The sequence below is a fragment of the Theropithecus gelada genome, chromosome 15 (assembly GCF_003255815.1).
Source record: "Theropithecus gelada isolate Dixy chromosome 15, Tgel_1.0, whole genome shotgun sequence".
Classification (NCBI taxonomy): Eukaryota; Metazoa; Chordata; class Mammalia; order Primates; family Cercopithecidae; genus Theropithecus; species Theropithecus gelada.
In genome coordinates this window covers 28424989-28447926 of record NC_037683.1, presented here as the reverse complement: position 1 = coordinate 28447926, position 22938 = coordinate 28424989, and the positions used below count along the sequence as shown (strand labels likewise).

The 22938-nt window shown below is 41.5% G+C and overlaps 1 protein-coding gene across 5 annotated transcripts in view; it reads right to left on the bottom strand.

Annotated features, from left to right (window-relative positions):
- Positions 1–810: 810 nt before the first annotated feature.
- The window catches only part of INIP (INTS3 and NABP interacting protein), a 37272-nt gene continuing 15144 nt past the window's right edge, over positions 811–22938 (bottom strand). For 2 of the 5 annotated variants that reach the window (XM_025360519.1, XM_025360523.1), the window contains 3 exons: positions 11961–12063; positions 6136–6226; positions 811–4536 (listed from right to left, as the gene is read on the bottom strand). In XM_025360519.1, coding sequence (XP_025216304.1) covers positions 4441–4536; positions 6136–6226; positions 11961–12063 — 290 coding nt within the window. In that variant the 3' untranslated portion in view covers positions 811–4440. Of the gene's footprint in view, positions 4537–6135; positions 6227–11960; positions 12064–15428; positions 15573–22938 lie in introns of all 5 variants that reach the window. The other 3 variants (XM_025360520.1, XM_025360521.1, XM_025360522.1) reach the window with 3 other exon arrangements.

Here is a 22938-nt window from a genome sequence, read left to right as displayed (position 1 = left end):
TCCTCCTCCTCTTCCTCACTGACCATGTTCATTATTTGCACTTTTTTAAAAAGCCTGTGGGCAGCCAGGTGCGGTGGCTCAGACCTGTAATCCCAGCACTTTGGGAGGCCGAAGCAGGTGGATCACTTAAGGCCAGGAGTTCAAGAACCAGCCTGGCCAACGTGGCAAACCCCATCTCTACTAAAACCATAAAAAATTAGCTGGGCGTGGTGGCGCACACCTTTAATTCCAGCTACTCAGGAGGCTGAGGCATGGGAATCACTTGACACTGGGAGGCAGAGGTTGCAGTGAGCTGAGATGCTGCCATTGCACTCCAGTCTGAGCAACAGAGTGAGACCCCGTCGGAAAAAAAAAAAAAAAAAGACCGTGGGGCTGAGGATGGTGGCACACACCTATAGTCACAGCTACTTGGGAGGCTGAGGTGGGAGGATCACTTGAGCCCAGTGTCCAAGCTGGGCAACACAGTGAGACCCCATCTCTTTAAAAAAGAACAGTGGGTATCAACTGTGTAGAAGTCACCATGGATATAGAGGTGAATAAGAAAAGCGCTCAGCAAATACTTGTTGCGTTTAATGCTGTTTAAATGGGACTTGTGCTCGCTGATGGGATTCTAGAGAGGGATTCGACTGCACTAATGAATTGATACTCTCTCGTTATCTTCTATTCTCCATGTAACCATATTTGCCAAATCCCTTGCCTCAAGAGGCTTTAACCACATATACAGGCTGAGCTTCTATTGCCGAAACCAAGCAAATAACTGAGACAACTTAATGAGACAGCTTATAGATTGTTCAGGAAAACAAAGATGCCTTTGAAATCACTAAGACATTTCAGTTTTTATTCCAGGGTCATACAAAGCACTGACATCTGCATTATTTAGAAGCGGCTTTCAAAACTTTTTTTGCCATAACTCACAGTAAAAAAAATATACATTTTATATTGCAACTCAAGTCATATAACTTCTTTCATTCCTTCAACATATTGAACACCTACTATATGCCAAATACATTTTATGTGGAATACAGTAGTGAACGAAGTAGAAGAGGAAGAAAGGAATGGAGGAAGAGAAGGAAATAAACAAAAATTCTTGCCCTCTAAGACTTTAAATACTAGTGGAACAGACAGCAGACGAAATAAGTAAGCCAGGTGCAGTGGCTCACACCTGTAATCTCAGCACTTTAGGAGGCCAAGGTGGGAGGATCGAGAGGACTGCTTGAGGCCAAGAGTTCAAGACCAGCCTGGGCAACATAGCAAGACACTGTCTCTACAAAAATTAAAAAAAAAAAAAAAATTAGCTGGGCATGGTGGCATGTGCCTGTAGTCCCAGCTACTTGGGAGGCTAAGGATGGAGGATTGCTTGAGCCCAGGGATTCAAGGAGTCTTGCAGTGAGCTATGATTATACCACTACACTCCAGCCTGGACAACAGAGCAAGACCGTCTCCTAAAAAAACGAACAAAATACAAAGTAAAATATACACATATATGAACACGCAGAAACAGAATATTCATGAGGCAAAACCACCTATTTCTACATGCAGTACACTCAGATGTTTCTGATTTTTTCAGAAAAAATGCTGGACACATCCTGTTAAACCATTAAGTTGGCTTCTCAACTCAGTAATGGGGTGAGGCTTGCACTTTGAAAACTACTGGTCTAGGCAATTTCTGACGCAGGCAGAACACGTGCTGGTCTTATCCTACAGAGGGAGGAGCATGCAAAGATATTAACTGAGTTCCTCAAATTCACCCAGAATCTGAGGGAAGCAATGCTGAACTCAACCCGAGGGCTTCCCAGGCCACTGCTGCCCTTTCCCTCACCCTCTGCGGTGCCTGCTCTTCTCTTCTCATTCTGAAACCTTGCTCTGCACATGGAGTAGCTCTTCCTTCCCTTGTCAGGTAAAATCACATGAATACTTTTAAGCCTAGCGAGACCGCGCTACGTTCCAGGATGCCTCTCTCAGGCCACTACTGCATTCTGGCTCGCTTGATTGATTGATTTAGAGACAGGGCCTCACTCTGTTGCCAAGGCTGGAGTGCAGTTGTGTGATCATGGCCCACTGCAGCCTCAACCTCCCAGGCTCAAGCGATCCTCCCAACTCAGCCTCCCGAGTGGCTGGGACTCTACGCATGCACCTAGCCAATCTTTTTTTTTTTTTTAAGTTTTAGTAGAGACAGGGGTCTCGCTATGTTGCCCAGGCTGTGGCTTGCTTTATGACTATTGGTGTACCAGAATAGGATCCTCTGCACAGTGACCTCCTAAAAGAGCAGGTGCCAGTCACCTTTGTGTCCCCCAAAGCACAGTGCTCTATCTGCTTTCTCCGTAGGTATTAATAAATACATAGGAAATTGAATTGAGTTTGTGACTCAAAGCAGAGGGGTGGAGAGAAGTGCTTCCTAGCCAGGACTACAGGATTTAGGCCACATCTATTTAAAAGGCTAACAGACTAGAAAGGATGCCACTGGTAAAAAGATCTCTTTACCTGAGCTACATAAGTCATACATTAGGTAGAGGCTTCCATAGTATAGAAAATATACTAATGTGTTATCTCCCTAGAGACAGATTTAGAACCATGTCAGTTGTGTTGTAGATCACAGAGAACAGAAACCTAGTGAAATTAACCGGAGACAATGAGGGCTACCATAAGGAGGCAAAAGGAGTAGTTGGATGGACCCGAGGAAGGACAGGAGCCAGAGGCCCCCTGAGGAACTCTGTGCCACAGAAGTAAGGCTATCCTCGTTGCAATGGTAACCATTACAATGGGGACAGTTGCCACCTCATCAAAATGAAGGAAATCAGTTCAAATTCTCAAAAAAAAAAACCTACATGGCACAGCCAATTCTAGAATTGTCCACCCTTGCTTCACTTGGTTTGAGTAGGATGGGGCTGTGTGTTTGAAAATATCTAAGGAAGAAGGCAGGGAACAAACTCTCTGAAAAGAAAGTAGAACTTTCACTAAATATTTACCCAAACTGGAATTTTCAGTTTTACCCTACCACCAGAGAGGATGGAACTCAAGGCCAAGATGAGGTCAGTTACAAAAAGTTTATATAAAATACTCTATCTGTGATACAGTGTAAAATATCATTTCAATCCTATTAAAAGTTAAAAAAATGTAGATTTTAGCTAAATGACCTCTAAGTTTTAGGGATCTACAAACCCATGAGTGTAAAAATATATCATGAAAATTTGTACAAGATATTTCATAGAATTCTCTATCTCATGGCTTTCAGACTTTATTTTGAATCAGATTCTAATTCTGTAGGACTAGGGTAGGGTAGTGGGACTGCATAAACAAGCACCCTAGATACTGCTAAAGATGGGTCATGTTGAGAGACTTTCTTAACATAACCCCTTCCTACTTAAAGTAATTAAAAAGGAGCTTGACTTCCATAATAAGTTTTTTTTCTTTTTTTCTTTGAGACAAAGTCTCACTGTCACCCAGGCTGCAGTGCAGTGACGCCATTTCAGCTCACTGCAACCTCGGCCTCCCAGGTTCAAGAGATTCTCCTGCCTTAGCCTCCCGAGTAGCTGGGATTACAGGTGCGCGCCACCACGCCTGGCTAATTCTTTAGATTTTTAGTAGAGACAGGGTTTCACCATGTCTGCCAGGCTGGTCTCAAACTCCTGACCTCAAGTGATCTGCCCGCCTCGGCCTCCCAAAGTGCTGGGATTACAGGCGTGAGCCACCGCGCCCAGTCAATAAGTTTTCAATTGGAACAAAAATGGAAAATAGAACCACACAAACTCATCATCTGTGTGGTAACACTAAATAAGAGGATGTACAAATTAAAAAACCACCACATTTCCTATTATTTTTAATTGCATTTAGTCACAACATTTATAAGAGCATATGTTTATAAAAGATGGTTAAGACTGGTTAGTAATTTATTCTTGGGGTTTGTTTTAAAGTGAAAAAGGTGGAAGTTGTTATGAGTCCAGAAAGAATATTTCAGGATGATACATGGTGACTATAAACTCAAAAGGTATACTGATAGCAATCCTATAAACAGCAAATATGGATGTAATTGATTTAAGCCTATTGGTTCATTTTTTAAAAGCACCCTTGTTTCTTTAAAGTTAAGTACTATAAATGATTCTTGAAAATCTACTGTGGACATGATATATTCAGTCAAACTTGCTAGGAGTTGGGGAATGATTTTGTGACCATCCAATTCAGAGTCTGATTGAGAGTTAAACAGCATTACAAAAAAGTTGCAGTCACAGTACATAATCAATTCCTTGGATAATATAGCTTCCACAGCTCTCACCATCCTGGTTACTCTTCTTTCTGCTTTCAGTTACACATTCCTTTCTTTCAGACAAACAAAAAATACCAAAGTTCACCAAATTTCTGAAAGTCACAGTTCATCTAGCACTGAATGATAGTAGCTTTGGCATTTGATATTACAAAGTCACTTTTCCATCGCAAATATTTTCTTCATTCTGGGTCAAGGCGAGGTAAAACAGGAAGAATAAGGTTCCCAAATGCAGAGTCTTGAGTGATGAAGTATCCAGATGAATGTGCATGAGCATGCTGGGAAAGATCCAAAAAAAAAAAAAAAAAAAAGGCAATTAAGCTATGAAACAGAGTCATTATTCAACCAAGTCGAACTTCAACCAAGGCATTAAAATTACTTATTCTTTCTGAATGCTTGAGACCAAATTTATTTGTTTATTCATTTATTTTTCCTTGTTATGGCTGAGACGGAATTTATTTTAAAATCAGTCTGCTGCTGCTGGTTGTGTTTAAATAGACAGGAAGTGGACAGTAATACAGAATCTGGGTTAACAAGTTACACCAAGTACTCATTTCTCATCCTCTCTATCTACTAGCTGTGATCGTCCTCAGTCAATAAATGACTCAAAGACATGAATTGTTTTGTTCCTTCCAGTGAGGAAAAGGAGGATCAGAGATCCCAAAGTACTCTGATCTTGGTCAACAAACCAGGAACTTGAGAAAGAAGGGCAGTAGTGGGAAGGAGAGGGGGAAAAAGGCAGTGAGATTACTAGTGATTAAAATACCAACATTTGGTAGAGAATGTTGAAATGTAAGTAACAGAAAACCACCAGTAACTTCCCTCTGTCATTAAAAAAAAAAAAAAAAAAGGACTGTTTTTACGTCATGTAAAGTGAATGGAGGGCTGGGCAATGGTGGCTCATACCTGTAATCCCAACACTTCGGGTGGTTGAGATGGGAGGATCACTTGAGGCCAGGAGTTTAAGACCAGCCTGGGCAACACAGTGAGACCCCATCTCTACAAAAAATTTAAAAATTAGCTAGGCATAGTGGCATGTGCCTGTAGTTCCAGCTACTTAGGAGGCTGAGGCAAGAAGATTACTTGAACCCAGGAGTTTGAGGTTACAGTGAGCTATGATGGCACTACTGCACTCCAGCCTGTGTGACAGAGTGTGAGACCCTGTCTCTAAAAAATAGATAAATAAAATAAAATAAAGTGAGACGGTCTTCATAATATTCCTTCCAATTCTGGGATTCTAAGGTTTAAAAATACAAGTGATTAAATTATGCCTATGAAAAAAAAAATGTCTTGTCCAAAGTCTCTGGAAATCTTAAATTATTCAAGATAAGACTGTAACACTGAAACTATATTACTCTGAAGAATATTTTTTTAACTGATGAAGCATCACATTCCTAGTCCTATAGTAAGAGTTAGCTTTTAAACATTTCCTGCACAACAGTTGTGCTGAGCATAAAAAAAAAAAAAAAAAAAAAAAAATCCAGGCAACAATAATAAACTAATACAACTATCAAAGGATGTAATGACATGATAGATTTGAAAAAAAATGCATGTACTATTTAACTAGCCAGTTCAATTTTTAAGATCATTCCTGTCCATCCAAACATCTTTAAACTCTTTTGTGCACAAGCAATCCCTTGACATGTACACGCACAGAATCAATCATGACCGAGTCAACACCGTAAAAGAGACTTTCATTACTGCTGCACTGGTCCTTCAAATCCACTAGGCATGACTGAACATCAGCAAACCACTGCAATTATGTGTGGAACATTTTTATTGATATTGCTCCACTGAAATATAAAATAACTACGTGCTGGCTTCTGAGACCCAGGAAACCTCCACTGAGGCAAGAATGTCAGTTACACTTCGCTCACCTGCAAAGCTGCCTTCTGTTGGGCTGCGATATGCTGCTGCTCAGCGTGATCCCGGAAGTCCTTATTAAGAGAGGGTCTCGAGAGTGCAATGCTAAAATGGGAATCTTGGTTACTCGGCTGCTTAAGGCAGAAACATCCTTACTTTTTTTTGGATGGTAGTAAATTATCTTCTTTTTTTTAACTTGAGGTATCCTTGACAAAAACTGCATATACTTCCAGTGTACAATGTGATGTTTTAGTATTTGTATTTGCCGTGAAATGGTTAAATGAAGCTAATTAACATATCCAGCACCTCACATACTTACCATTTTTGGTTGTGGAACATTTAAGATTTATTCTCTCAGCAATTTTCAAGTATTATTAACTACAGTCACTATGCTATACAATAAATCTCTTAAAGACATGTCCTTCTGAATCACAGCTTTTCATTATATATTCTTTATAGGGGTGAAAAAGACCTCCAAGAATAAGTCTTTTTTCCTTCTCTCACTATCTTCATGAATTTATATAAAGAAAGTCTATGTTATTTATTGAGATTTTAAATGACCTTTTTTTTTAAATTTATCTTTTTTTTTTTTTTGGAGAGAGGGCAGTGGTGTGGTCTCAGCTCACTGCAGCCTCTGCCTCCTGGGTTTAAGCTCTTCTCATGTCTCAGCCTCCTGAGTAGCTGGGACTACAGGCATGCACCACCACACCCAGCTATATTTGATTTTTGTATTTGTAGTAGAGACGGGGTTTCACCGTCATGTTGGCCAGGCTGGTCTCAAACTCCTGACCTCCAGTGATCTGCCTATCTGCCTGCCTCAGCTTCCCAAAATGCTGGGATTACAGGCATGAGCCATCATGCCCAGCCTAAAATTTATAACTTATGGTCTCCTACTTTCAAACAGATTTGAGATACCATGATCTATCATGATCTCTATTAACATTATTTTAAAAAACAGTTAAATCACATGATATCAGTCAATGGTAAAACCATACCCTTTTGTTTGTATAATAGTTAAACTTGTTCGTGACCAGCCTGGCCAACATGGTGAAACCCTGTCTCTACTAAAAATACAAAAATTAGCCAGGCGTGGTGGCACATGCCTGTAGTTCCAGCTACTCGGGAGGCTGAGACAGGAGAATCACTTGAACCCGGGAGATGGAGGTTGCAGTGAGTCAAAATTGTGCCACTGCGTCCAGACTGGGTGACAGAGCAAGACTCTGTCTCAAAATAAATAAATAAATTAATAATAATTAAACTTAAATTATCATAAACCATGTTCCACATAGGTAGAACTATTATGAATAAACAATCAAACTTAGAGACACTTACCAGATTCTAGAGCAGCTACTAGATGCATAGCTCTGTACTGAACACTAGGGGTATATGCAGGACAAGGCTCACAGATAACAGCAATCCTGCTGAGGTGTGATGTATATTAACAGGAGAATAAATAAGGACACTTAATATATTGGAAGGATAGTGTTCTGGAAAATGTCATAAAATGTAGAACTGGCCGGGTGCGGTGGCTCACGCCTATAATCCCAACACTTTGGGAGGCCGAGGAGGGTGGATCACAAGGTCAGGAGATCGAGACCATCCTGGCTAACATAGTGAAACCCTGTCTCTACTAAAAAATACAAAAAAAACATTAGCCGGGCGAGGTGGCAGGCGCCTGTAGTTCCAGCTGCTTGGGAGGCTGAGGCAGGAGAATGGCGTGAACCCGGGAGGCGGAGGTTGCAGTAAGCTGAGATCACAACACTGCACTCCAGCCTGGCCTAGAGCGAGACGCCGTCTCAAAAAAAAAAAAAAAAAAAAAAAGGAGACCTTATCCTAACAGTAATAGGAGACCTCCAAAGAGTGTTAAGCAGCAGGGGAGTGACATGATCAGAAGGATCACCCTCTTGGCCAGGCGCAGTGGCTCATGCCTGTAATCCTAGGCCTTTGGGAGTCTGAAGTAGAAGGATCATTTGAGCCCAGGAGTTCAAGAATAGCCTGGGCAATAAAGTGAGACCCCATCTCTACCAAAAAAAAAAAAAAATTAAATAGGTGTGGTGGCATGTGCCTGCGATTCCAGCTACACGGGAGGCTGAGATGGGAGGATCACTTAAGCCTGGGAGGTCAAGAGATTGTGTCACTGCACTCCAGCCTAGGTGACAGAGTGAGACCCTGTCTCAAAAAAAAGAACTATCACCCTGTAGTTCAGAAACACCACTACTGCACTACTGTGGCAGACAGTGTTGGTCACCGCCTCAGAGCTGTTTATCTCCTTTCCTCCTTGCTGATGGAACCCAAACATGGTTCAATTATCAGCGGTCACATGCTTCAAGGCAGGCCAGGCTCATGCCCCGGGGGGTAGACCTTGATTGATGTAAAACAGTGTCATTCCCCTAGCTGGTTTCTGGTTTAGGCAAGAGAAAGGTACATAATCTGGGCAACCAGACTTGATGGGTGTCTACAGGAAGGCTTCTGAGAATGTTTTCCACACTCTTACAAATGGGACACACCATAGCAACCTTTCAGGCTTTTACTTCTGCAGGTGGCTCAGTGCGGGCTGATGCCTAAGCCACCGCAGTCATATTCTGGCCCGAGGGAGCCACTGACCCATGGGGTAAAGCCGAAAGGAAAGATGAATGAAGCTGCATCACTAATGAATTAAGCTACTCTGGAACTACCTTATCTTCACACTCCTGGTTAACAGATACCCTAATGTTTATGCCAATTTTGTTATATTTCTGTTACTTCCCAATTAAAGCTTGCTAAATGACACAACTGATGAATGTGTTCAAGAAGCGTAAGACCACAGGAAATCTGAAGCAGTTATAATAATTGAGGCAAGAAATGAGAGTGGCCAGGAATCAGGATAGCATCGGTAGCAATGAAGAAAATGGACAGATGTGAGACACCTTTCAAAGTATAATCACAAGAGAATGGTGAATGCTTGGAGATGAAAGTGAAAGGAATGGTAAACAATTGAAGTTCACATTTCTGCCTTTGTAACTAGTAGATGGCAGCCTGAAGCATTTACTGACACAGGATACACAAGAATATTCAGTAGTTGATTGGAGAGCAAGAAGGGAGAATGAGTTCAGGTTGGGACATACCACATCTGAAATGCCTGTGGACATCAAAGTAGAGACGTCCGGGAGGCAGAGGTGGTGCTTAGAAGAAAGGACAGACTAGAGCTGCAAATGCGTACTAGCACATACGTAACAGCATGTGGGAAAAGATGCAGCTGTCCAGCGAAAAGAGGCAGAGTAGGAAGCCTGGTCTAGAACAGAATTCGAAGGGCTGTCAGCATTCAAGGGACAAATAAGAGAAATGTCCACAAAAGAAATCAAGACAGTCTCCTCCTACTGTGTTTTATATTCTCAGAGTGAGCAAATGGAAGCCAAGAGAGTACTTTAAGAAAGAGAGTGGGCTGGGTGCGGCAGCTCAGGCCTGTAATCCCAGAGCTTTGGGAGGCCGAGGTGGGCGGATCACTTGAGGCCAGGAGTTTGAGACCAGCCTGGCCAACATGGCAACACCCTATCTCTACTAAAAATACAAAAATTAGCTGGGTGTGGTGGCACATGCCTGTAATCCCAGCTACTTGGGAGGCCGAGGCAGGAGAATCACTTGAACCCAGGAGGCAGAGAATGCAGCGAGCCAAGGTCATGCCACTGCATTCCAGCCTGCACGACAGAGTGAGAGTGAGACCCTGTCTCAAAAAAAAAAAAAAAAAGAAAAGAAAAGAAAGAAAGAGAGTGATCAGTGGTGTCAAATAACGCCAAGATGTCTGATAAGAAAAGGACTCTGGTCTGCCAGATTTAGCCCAGGAAGGTTACAAGTGACGTAGGCAAGAACATTTTCTTTGATGGAGAGCCTGGAAGTCACACTGCAGTGGGTTGAGGCATGAATAAGTGAGAAAGTAAAGGTGAGTACAGACAATTGCTTTAAGAGAAAGACAGAAGAGAGTTAGGGTGGAGGCTGAAGGGGATAATGGATCTTCTTTTTTTTTTTTAGACAGAGTCTTACTGTATCATCCAGGCTGGAGTGCAGTGGTGCAATCACAGCTCATTGCAGCCCTAACCTCCCAGGCTCAGGTGATCCTCCCACCCCAGCCTCCCAGGTACCTGGGACTACAGGCACGCACCACCATGCCTAGCTAATTTTTTGTATTTTTTGTAGAGATAGGTCTTGCCACATTACCCAAGCTGCTGTCGGGCTACTAGGCTCAAGTGATCCGCCCGCCTTAGCCTCCCAAAGTGCTGGCATTACAGGCGTGGCCACCATGCCTGGCGATAATGGATCTGAGGGAAGATACTAAATACGGCAGAGACTGAATACCTATAATAAAGATCATCAAGCTACCTAAATTTGACCTAACTTTGCAGAATGATTAAAAAGTTGGCCACCAGCAGCAATTGCAGTAATAAAAAACCATACAAAACTCAAAAAAAAAAAAAAAAAAAAAAAGGCTATAAGGGCTAAGTGCAGTGGCTAACGCTTGTAATCCCAGCACTTTGGGAGGCCGAGGCAGGAAGATCACTTGAGGCCAGGAGTTTGAGACCAGCCTGGGCAACACAAGACCTCACTTGTCTCTACTAAAAAACAAAAAAATTAGCCAGGTGTGGTAGGGTGCGCCTGTAGTGTGAGATACTCAGGGGGGATCACTGAGCCCAGGAGACTAAGGATGTAGTGAGCTATGATTGTGCTACTACACTCCAGTCTAGGTGACAGAGTAAGACCCTGTCTCAAAAAAAAAAAAAAAAAGGCTGAAGGCTATAGGGAAAATATAAATATTCTAGTTAGAATGTTTACAATTTAATCAACTAAATAGTTTAATTGTTAAGTCTGAGTCTGACTAGGAAATGAAGGGAACCAGAATATGTCACCTAAAATATGCTTCTTTGATATAAAATTATTTTTGAGCTGAAAGCAATTAAGAAGCAGCTCAGTTAATAGGGTTGCTTAAAAATAAAAAATAAAAGGCAGCAGCAAACTGAGGAAAAGCTCTCTCTCACCCCTCCCCAGTTTCTGCCTAAAGATAGGCTATAACTTCTCCTTTACTGGAGACAACTGTAGACTCTTAGCCTAGGGACAGCAGCAGAGGACTCTGCCCACAAGCCTTACTCCATTTGTTTTCTCCATGTATTTACTTTCTCAGTTTCCCACCCCTGGAAACCTAAAATCCCTTTCATTTGTGCCATATTTATTGTTCTTTGTTGAAGATGCTGTATAAGTAGAGTTTGAAGCCACGATTTTGAGTTACTTTTCATTAAGGTTTCTCCCTTGCGACGTGTGCTGCATGCGATCATAAATTTGTTTTTTTCTGGTTAATCTGTCTTTTGTTACAGAGGTCCCTCCCAATAAGAACTAAGTTGGGCACAGGTAAAGTTTAGCCTCCCCTATAGAAATGAAACACAATGAATAGATAGCAGTGTTAAAGAAAAAAATCATTGCCAGCCAATTTATTTCGTCCAAGAAATTTTGTGTATCACTGAATATAAAAACCACATTATAGGCCAGGCACAGTGGGTCATGCCTGTAATCCCAGCACTTTGGGAGACCGAGGCGGGTAGATCACCTGAGGTCAGGAGTTCGAGACCAGCCTGACCAACATGGTGAAACCCCATCTCTACTAAAAATACAAAAATTAGCTGGGCATGGTGGCAGGTGCATATAATCCCAGCTACTTGGGAGGCTGAGGCAGGAGAATCACTAGAACCCGGGAGGCGGAGGTTGCAGTGAGCCAAGATTGCACCATTGCACTCCAGCCTAGGGGACAAGGTGAGACTCTGTCTCAAAAAACAAAAACAAAAACAAACAACAAAAAACCACATTATAGTGTCAATACCTAGCTCCAGGATGATTTGTTGAAGACTGGTTCTGCATAAGTAGTTTTCTTTTCTCTTTGTCCAGTTCTGCCAAGATTGCAACTCTATTTTTGTTTTGAAAACCTAAAAAAAAAAAAAAAAAAGAGGGGAATAGGAGAAAGGGGAGAAAGAGAGAAACATAATAAGAAACATTTTAGACCTATTTTTATAAACCTAAGCCATCTAGAACCAAGAAAGCAAAATTCCTATTCTCTAACATGATAATGAATTCACCAGTAAGTACTTTCCCTAAATGGTTACTTCTTCCCTCCTGCCTACTTCCCAGCAACTTTAACAGCATCATTCATGAATACTTAAGCAGAATGTAATATCATATTATATTTAACGTGTAGCTGAGGACTTTTAAGACTGAGTTCTAAAGAATTTTAATCTACCAAGGTATAAGTTACAGCATTTGCTTTGTAACAAAATCTTTGAGGTCGCAAATGCTGCAGGGGCCTGTGCAGTCTCTATCCTGCAGAGTCAATCTTTGGGAAGGCAGATGTTCGTCGTCCTCTATTTGAAGCCTCTTTATGCATGCCTTTTTCATGGGGGAAAAAACAGTAAACATACTCGGATCAAAATATTTCTTTTTCTCAACTGCTTCCATTCAGATATAATAGACAATGTTTCAAGGAACATGTCAAAGAATTTCAACTGACCAGAAAGCAATTCTGAGAAAGAAATGGAGTGTAACTGACAGGATACAAAGAGATATGGCCTTTATCAAATACTTTATACTCGGCTGGATTTTCAGCTTCAAACTTACATAAGATATAGGGTAGAGGCTGCCACGTTATGGTGCAGGAGCAACACCTAGCTATGTTTTTAAAATCAGAATTAAATACTAACATGTAAACATTGAGAAACTGTACACTAATTTCTCAGATTTCTAGCTTCTCTTGAAATGTATCTCAAGATCTGGCAACAAGTGATGTACATGCCCCCATGGCAACAATTCACCTGAACTAAGAAATAGTTGTCCCCTTTAGCTGGGCACTCTCCAGCTCATTACAGTCCTTATCACCTTGTTTACATTATCTGTAAGCATTTGAGTTTCTGATCCCTAATTTAGAGAAACAAAAAGATTAAAGGACTGGAAAACAGAACTACAGAAAAAAAAAAAAAAAAGATAAGGACGATGATGGCTCAGGAGACTGGAATCATTAGGCCAGCAGAATGAATATGGGAAGAAAGCACATTTTTCAAGCAGAGCAGACCTAGGTACTCCTAAGGGTACCCACGTGAGGGATTCTAAGAATTTCATACTGATTATAAAGAGGAAGAATTAGGTGGTAGGATGCAAACTTTTTCCTCTCTTTGGGAGAGGAGCAGAGACTGGCTAGGGATGGTGTAGGCTGTACGAGGAGTATTCATAATCCTTTTGCAGTGTTTTCAGCTAAATCTGTTCTTCAATCAGGCATTAGCATACTGTCTGTGGCCAGGATTCTGGGCAAAATGTATCTCTGGCACGTTCATTTCTATCATCTCCCATTTTCCCCTCTCTGCCCACTCATGCTATGTCATCAAACTCTAGTAATAGCAGACTCCCTCTATTTGGATAAGATAATTCATTAAAAAAAAAAAAGAAAGAAAAAAAAAAGAAGACATACGTCAAGGCAGGGTCTTGCTCTGTAGCCCAGGCTGGAGTGCAGTGATGTGATCATATCTCACTGAAGCCTCAAACTCCTGGGCTCCAGCGTTCCTCCTGCCTCAGTCTCCCAAGTTGCTAAGACAACAGGTGTGAGCCAGCATGCCCTACTAATTTTTGTATTTTTTTTTTGTAGAGACAGGTTTCACCATGTTGCCCAGGCTGCTCTTGAACTCCTGGGCTCAAGCGATCCTCCCACCTCAGTCTCACAAAGTGCTAGGATTGCAGGTGTGAGCAACTGAGCTCAGCCCATTGTGGTCTTTCTGAAGAGAGTTTTCTAAGCCTTCCAGGGTACTGGTCATGTACTCTCATCCTAACTCCAATCCCCTTTTCCTGCCTGATCTCTTAGAGCTTAATCTTCTGGTAGAAGAAGCTCTGCGGGGCCTTTCCATGCTGCACGTCACGACCTGCTCCACCCAGTCTTACAGACAGGCATGTCTCGGGAGAAGTCTTCTACTCAAGGAAAGATTTAATACAGTTTTGAGAGACAGAGGAAAAAACAGTTTTTGGAAAAAAAAAAAAAACTATACTCTCATTCAACACAAAACTTCTGACACCGAGCAATTCTCCAGTGGGCACCAGCTGAGTGTCCTGTAATTCAGTTCTGACACTATCTACGTAGAGATCGTGTTGGATCCCACAAGCTGAGGCTCAGTTCTACAAGACTGCTCGCCACTTCAGACGCCAGTGGCAAGTATGCAGTAGGCTGTCACCTATGCCTCTGACTGGCTATAAACTGGGGGCGCCAATGACTCACTCCTTGGATTTGGTTAATTTGCTACAGTGGCTTACAGAACTCAGGGAAATACTTTACTTACATTCACTAGTTTATTAATAAAGGGTATTACAAAGGTTAGAGATGAATAGCCAGATGGAGAGATGCATTGGGCCAGGCACATAGGAAGGGACACGGAGCCTCAATACTCTCCGGCACACCATCTTTCAAGCACCTTCACATGTTCAGCTATCCAGAAGCTCATCTGAACCTTGTCCTTTTGGGGTTTTATGGAGGCTCCATTACATAGGCATGATTGATTAAATCATTGGCCATTTGTGATCAGCTCAACCTCAGTCCCTCTCCCTTCCGCAGAGGTCAGTAGGTGGGTCTGAAAGTTCCAACCCTCAAATTATAGGGTTGGTTTCCCTGGCAACCAGCCTCCATCCAGGGCCCATAAAGAGTCATCGCATTAGAACAAAAGATGCTCCCATCACCCAGGAAATCACAAAGGTCTTCAGAGCTCTGTGTTAGGAAATGGGTTAAAGGACAAATATCAGCGCAAGGCAAGGTGGCTGTAATCCCAGCATTTTGGGAGGCCAGAGTGGGAGGATCACTTGAGGCCAGGAGTTCAAGACTAGCCTGGGCAACTTAAAACAACAACAAGATGTTAGGACATAAATACTTACTAGGTTGTTTGGACCCGACTATGTACTAAACAGAATGGTTCTGCAAGACCTTGTCTCTACAAAAAATTTAAAAATTGGCCGGGCGCGGTGGTTCAAGCCTGTAATCCCAGCACTTTGGGAGGCCGAGACGGGTGGATCACGAGGTCAGAAGATCGAGACCATCCTGCCGAACACGGTGAAACCCCGTCTCTACTAAAAAATACAAAAAACTAGCCGGGCGAGATGGCGGGCGCCTGTAGTCCCAGTTACTTGGGAGGCTGAGGCAGGAGAATGGCGTAAACCCGGGAGGCGGAGCTTGCAGTGAGCTGAGATCCGGCCACTGCACTCCAGCCCGGGCGACAGAGCGAGACTCGGTCTCAAAAAAAAAAAAAAAAAAAAAAAATTTAAAAATTACCCAGGCTTGGTGGCATGTGCCTGTAGTCTAGCTACTTGGGAGGCTGAGGCAGGAAGATTGCTTGAGCCCATGAAGTAGAGGCTGCCGTGAGCCATGATCGTGCCTTTAACACTCCAGCCTGGTCAACAGAGCAAGACCCTGCCACTTAAAACAAAACAAAAACAAATATCAGAACGAAACATTCTCCTAGTACCCCTACTACTCAGGAAATTATGAGTTTTAGGAGCTCTATGTTAGGAACCATGGTCAATGACCAAATATGTGTTTCTTTTTTTTTTTTTTTTTTTTTTTTGAGATGGAGTCTGGCTCTGTCGCCCAGGCTGGAGTGCAGTGGCCGGATCTCAGCTCACTGCAAGCTCCGCCTCCCGGGTTTACACCATTCTCCTGCCTCAGCCTCCCGAGTAGCTAGGACTACAGGCGCCCGCCACCTCGCCCGGCTAGTTTTTTGTATTTTTTAGTAGAGACGGAGTTTCACCGGGTTAGCCAGGATGGTCTCGATCTCCTGACCTCGTGATCCGCCCGTCTTGGCCTCCCAAAGTGCTGGGATTACAGGCTTGAGCCACCGCACCCGGCCCAAATATGTGTTTCTTATTATATCTTGGTATCACAACAACCAAATTCCAAGAATGTATTACTTACACAATTGGTTATTTCTGAAAGGACAGTAAGAAGGTATTCTTCTATCTCAATTTAGGATTCAGTAAGAAGAAATGAGACAGAAAAGAAGTAGGAAATACTAAAATTTCAATCAATGAAAAATTCCTTCCAGTCTCATATCAGACTTAAGAAAACATCATTACCTATGGAAATCCTTCCATAAACAGTTGTTATTTGCTTAGGACAGTTTGCTCAAAGTATCCCAAAACAGGCAAATTAATTCATGTTAAATGAAATGATTAGGCCGGGCGCGGTGGCTCAAGCCTGTAATCCCAGCACTTTGGGAGGCTGAGACGGGTGGATCACGAGGTCAGGAGATCGAGACCATCCTGGCTAACATGGTGAAACCCCGTCTCTACTAAAAAATAACAAAAAACTAGCCAGGCGATGTGGCGGACGCCTGTAGTCCCAGCTACTCGGGAGGCTGAGGCAGGAGAATGGCGTGAACCCGGGAGGCGGAGCTTGCAGTGAGCTGAGATCCGGCCACTGCACTCCAGCCTGGGCGACAGAGCAAGACTCCGTCTCAAAAAAAAAAAAAAAAAAAATGAAATGATTAAAGTAGGCCAGGTGCAGTGGTTCACACCTGTAATCCCAGCACTTTAGGAGGCCAAGGCGGGCGGATCACAAGGTCAGGAGATCGAAGCCATCCTAGCTAACACTGTGAAACCCCATCTCTACTAAAAATACAAAACATTAGCCAGGCGTGGTGGCGGGCGCCTGTAATTCCAGCTACTTGGGAGGCTGAGGCAGGAGAATGGCATGAACCTGGGAGGTGGAGGTTTCAATGAGCCGAGATTACACCGCTACACTTCAGCCTGGGTAACAGAGCGAGACTCTGTCTCAAAAAAAAAAAAAAAGAAATGATTAAAGTAGTCCTGAAAGGCTCTTTCCAGCTCCAACACATGAAGGTTCCATAATTTTCCCCAAATGTCTGCTGCTGTCAAAACCTCAACTATCTTAATATTTGTGATATTTATGCCTGTGTATGGCAATGTGATGGTAAAAGGTGCCTTATGTAAATAACAACTGAAACTTTGTCAAAATAATGTTAAGGAAACATAATTAGCAAAGCAATATATAATTACAAGTCCACTGATATAGAGAATCAGAAATAACAACTAGAACCAGAAATAACAACTATCTGACAGGGATAGAAAATTGAGAGCAGAAATAAAAGTGTACCCCAGCCCTGACCCCACTGCCATTTGGTGTGCAACTATGTATTTCAAGGTTAATATCTTTCTTCAAACTAAAATGGAGTTAAGAGATCCTTAGATTCCCAGTTTTAACAAAGCTGGTCAGATAACTATCTTGAGGAGCAGAAAAATGATCTGCCTCTTTCTTATATTTTAGAATACCACAGTGACTCTCATATAATAGCCTTCTTTCCCTCCAGAAACAGACATAGAGAAGGGAATTGTTCTTCAGACTTCAATAATGTTTGAATTCCAGGCTACAGTATTCTTTTCATTGATTTTCTGAATTTCTAGGTGTTTTAATACCTAAGACATCTTTTAGGAAATTATTTCTTATTTGCATTATTATTTTTATTTAAAAATGGGCCAGGTTCAGTGGTTCACACCTGTAATCTCAGCACTTTGGCAGGTCAAGGCAGGAGGATCACTTGAGGACAGGAGTTCGAGATCAGCCTGGACAACATAGCAAGACCCTATCTCAAAAAAAAAAATTTTTTGTTTAAATTAGGTGTGGTGCTGCATGCCTGTAGTCCCGGTGACTCAGGAGGCTGAGGCAGGAGGATCACTTGGGCTCAATGGAATGAGCTATGATGTGCCACTGCACAGCAAGACCCTGTCTCTAAGAAAATAATAACAAAATTTTAAAAAAGATTCTTTCTCTTTAGTAGTAATCAGAATTAAATTTAAAACGTATAGTAGTCAGCCCATATTTGCGGTTTCAGCTACCTGTGGTCAACCACAGCACAAAAACAGGTCAGGGTAGCACAGTAAGATATTCTGAGAGACAGACAGGGGGAGAGAGAGAGAAAGACCACATTCGCAAAACCTTTATTGCAGTATATTGTTATAATTGCTAATTTTATTATTATTGTTGTTCATCTCTTACTGTGTCTAATTTATAAACTTTATCATAGGTGTGTATGTATAGGAAAAAATGTAGTATATAAAGAATTCAGTACCATCTGTGATTTCAGCATCTACTGGGGTTTTTGGAACATATTCCCCCTGGGTAAGGGGGGATTACTGTACAGATGTTTGTCATGTAATACTAAACAAGTAGAATGGTGTGGCAACTTTAAAAACTTTATCCATGAGAAATTTCAGTTGAATGTACCTTTCCACTTGGTATCAATGACTTGCTCAGCTATGTGAATTCTGATTGGGTAGTCTAATTACTTTAAACCAGAGGTTCCCAGAATTTCTTAATTCACAGTGTGCCTTAGTATCTCAGTAATATTTGCATGACACCCCAGGCCAACAAATACATAACCATTCTGTTTAGTAATAGTCAGGTCCAAACAACCGAGTAAGTATTTGTGTCCTAACATCTTGTAGTTGTTTAAAAAAATAATGCACATAATGTGAAATAAAAAATATTTAATTTCATTTTTAAATAACCACAGTTACTTACTAATGGATGTGTGCCTGGGCATTGTATCACTTTTCAAACCTTAGAATCAGTTCAGACACCACCAATCCTCATTCCCTGTTCCACACTGATTTTCACACAGTACTTGTTGGTTATCAAAGCAATTGCTAAAAACCTAACTTTGCAAAGATATGATGTCATTGAAAAGAATAGAGTGCACTGTTGAAACTGTAAACTATCTCAAACTACTTCATGTGGTGTCCAACTAATACAGGTACTTTTGTGTTTGCTTTCAAAACAATTTTCCATGAGGCCTCTGGGATTTCTCCATGGGGTCCTAGGATGCCATGGTGTAGAGTTCACAAACCACAGCTTTAGATCTTTTCTTCAACCACTACCCAAACAACTGAATGACAAATTTCTCTCCCATTTTATCAGGGCAATCTTCAAAAAGACTTATAAATTAGGTATTATACAAATAAGTGCATAATAAAGTATCTTCCAACTATTAAAAAACCTCCTTACAGATGCAGAGACCTCTCTCTAATGACAGTGCCCATCATAAACCATAAGTCTCAACTCACGTTTATATAATAAAAGATATTATATAAACATAATAAGTACTATAATTTTTATGCATTAAGTTAAAACTGCCTGTATTTGATGATTTTCTACCTACAAAAACAATTTTATATGATTCATCAACTTTTTAAAAAATTACATACTTATATGTCTTGATTGGCTTGGTCAAAAAGGAAGAGCCTCGCTTTTAAAAACTTCATGCATGTCTGACAATCAGAGCATAGATAGGTATAGTAACCTCCCTGTTTCCGTGGAAATCAAAGGTGAAAATCTGTAACTATGGGCTCTAAACTAACATTAATATAGTTCCTGGCCAGGAGCGGTGAGCTATGCAGTGAGCTATTTTTGCACCACTGCATTCCAACGTAGGCGAAAAAGAGAGACCCTGTCTCTAAAAGAAAAAACAAAAAACATATATACCTGTAATTTCCTTTGACTGTTAATCAACTATATATTAACCTGGTTATAAAAGCAGCCCACTGGCCAGGAACGGTGGCTCATGCCCGTAATCCTAGCACTTTCCGAGGCTGAGATGGACAGACTGCCTGAGCTCACAAGTTCGAGACCAGCCTGGGCAACATGATGAAACCCCATCTCTGCTAAAACACAAAAAATCAGCCAGACGTGGTAGCAGGCACCTGTAATCCCAGCTACTTAGGAGGCTGAGACACAAGAATTGCTTGAACTGGGAGGTAGAGGTTGCAGTGAGCTGAGATCGTGCCACTGCACTCCAGCCTGGGCAACAAAGCGAAACTCTGCCTCGAAAAATAAAAATAAAAATAAAAGCAGTCCACTAAGGAGAATTATGTTGTCCTCATATATTGCTCTATTTACTACCTCATAGTGAGCCTGTTATCCAAATAAGCACACAAATCATGCTCTTATAATAATCAAATGGAAAGATGTAAAACACAGGTATTATTGATTTTATACAACAGACATTTCCCTAAAAGTTATGTAATATGAATTAAGGTAAGATAATTATGGAAAGACATGTTTAAGTATACTGGAACGTGTCATTTAGAGGAATCCAAAGGTGAGTTCTTTGTAAAGTGAAGAATGTTTTCCAAGGGAAATTGGTACTCTCCCATTTGTATATACAAATTGGACATGCTTATTGTCAACTATAGCACAAGACTTGTTCTTTCTCAGTGGAGGCTACTACATTCTTAGAAGATAATCATGTGGTTCCATCTTTTTAGCGATTTAGAGATACTATAAATATAAAATAGGGCCAGGTGGCTCACATTTGTGCTTTGGGAAGATGAGGCAGGAGGATCACCTAAGGCCAGGAGTTCAAGATCAGCCTGGGCAACACAGCGAGACCTTGTCTGTATAAAAAAAAAAAAAAAAAAATTATTTTTTGAATTTAGCAGGGCATGATGGTGTGTGCCTACAGTCCCAACTACTTGGGAGGATGAGGCAGCAGGATTCCTTGAACCTAGGAGTTCAAGGCTGCAGTTAGCCATGACTGGACTATGCCACTGCACTACAGCCTGGGCAACAGAGTGAAACTGTCTCAAAATATATATATATATATATATATATATATACATACACACACACACACACACACAATTCTTGAAAAGCACACATAGTCTTGAAAAGCAATTTTTAAAATCTGATAATGTCTAAATTTTGTCATGAGCAAAATAAATGGCCATATTGGAAAATCCTGATCTGTTGTTTACAGCAGTATCAATTTCCCTCAAAATTAACTTGTTCACACAAAAATATTTTGGGGTCACTGTAATTATACATACATAAAAATTATATGAAGTACAGTCAACAATGAAAAAAGCATTAAAAAGCCTATATAAAGATAATCTGACTGATAATGTTCATATGAATAGGAGCACAACTGAGTTGTGCTCAAGATGGAGTCTTGCTCTGTCACCAGGCTGGAGTGCAGTGGCATGATCTTGGCTTACTGCAACTTCTGCATCCCAGGTTCAAGTGATTCTCCTGCCTCAGCCTCCCAATTAGCTGGGACTACAGGCACGTGCCACCACGCCCAGCTAATTTTTGTATTTTTAGTAGAGACAGGGTTTCAACATGTTGGCCAGGGTGGTCTTGATCTCTTGACCTCGTGATCTGTCCACCTCAGCCTCCCAAAGTGCTGGGATTACAGGCATGAGCCATTGCGCCTGGCTGCGAATTTTAAAAACACTTTAAAATTTAATACTATGAAATTTGAAGAGTAATTTTTAGAAGTACTAAAAAATTATTTATCCATTTAGTTAGTTTTAGAGGGAGGGTCTTGCTCCTTCACCCAGGCTGGAGTGCAGTAGCACCATCACAGCTCACTGTAGCCTTGACCTCCTGGGCTCAAGCGATCCTCCCACCTCAGCCTCTCAAGTAGCTAGGACTACAGGAGGAACATGCCACCATGCCCAGCTAATTTCTTTATTTTTCGTAAATACAGGGTTTCACTATGTTGGCCAGGCTAGTCTTGAACTCCTAACCTCAAGTGATCCTTCTGCTCGGGGCCTCCCAAAGTGCTGGGCTTACAGGCATGAGCCACTGTCCCCAGATGAAAAATTTATAAATGCTGAGAGTATGATGTAACTATAATTTGACAAATGATTTTCAAATATAACACCAAGCTGACAGGATAGCTTGATTTGATATTGTTTGTATTTTTTTTTTTTTTTTAGTGGAAGAAAACGAATTCAATAAAAATACTGGAAGATATCAGAAGAATATTCAATTGTTCTGGTTTTGTTTAACATTTCTGAACTAGGTTGAGCTTTAAATGAAATTCGTTCTACTCCCTCCTCCTCTCATTTTACTTGGCAAGAACTTTGCCAACTAGTGAAAAGGGGTGAGAGGAAGCATTCCTGGCAGAGGGATCTTCACACAGAAAGTTATATGCCAATATGATAGTGGTCATGGTCAATGCAACCTTATAATAAAGAAAAATGGTAAGACGGAAAAAGATCTAGTAATGTTAAATTGGACTGCCATTATTAACATATGCCCTCAAAGAAACATGGTCTCCTGCTCTGTCACTACAACGGCCAGTAAAAATGCCTCCCTCCTTATCCTCAACTCCATGTTGAACAGATTTTGGTCTCTAATACTATTCTCCATTAAGAAGGAACCAGAGGTCAGGCACGGTGGCTCACACATGTAATACCAGCACTTTGGGAGGCCGAAGTGGGAGGATCATTTGAGGCCAGGAGTTTGAGACCAGCCTGGGCAACACAGTGAGACCCTGTCTCTATAAAAACAAAGCAAAACAAAACAACAACAACAACAACAAAAAAAAAAAACAGAGTTTTAGGGAGAATACTAGTTCAATGTCTTAGGGCAGAAAAAAATATCAAAATGGGATTGGACTATCTTGTCAGAAAGCAAGAAGACTTTAACATTTTTATGTATCTGTTTTTTGTTCTTAGAGATGAAGTTTTGCTCTGTCACCCAGAGCTTGAGTGCAGTGGTGGGATCATGGCTTATTGCAGCCTCAAACTTTGGGGCCCAACCCATCTTCCCACTCAGCCTCCAAAGTACGTAGGACTACATGTAGGCACCACCAGTCATGCTCCTAGCTAAATTTTTTATTTTTTGTAGAGACAAAGTCTGTGTTGCCCAGACTGATCCTGAACTCCTGGTCTCAAGCAATCCTTCCACCTCAGCCTCCCAAATGCTGGGATTACAGGCGTGAGCCACTGTGCCCGGCCGAGAAGAATTTTTAAAAAGGTCC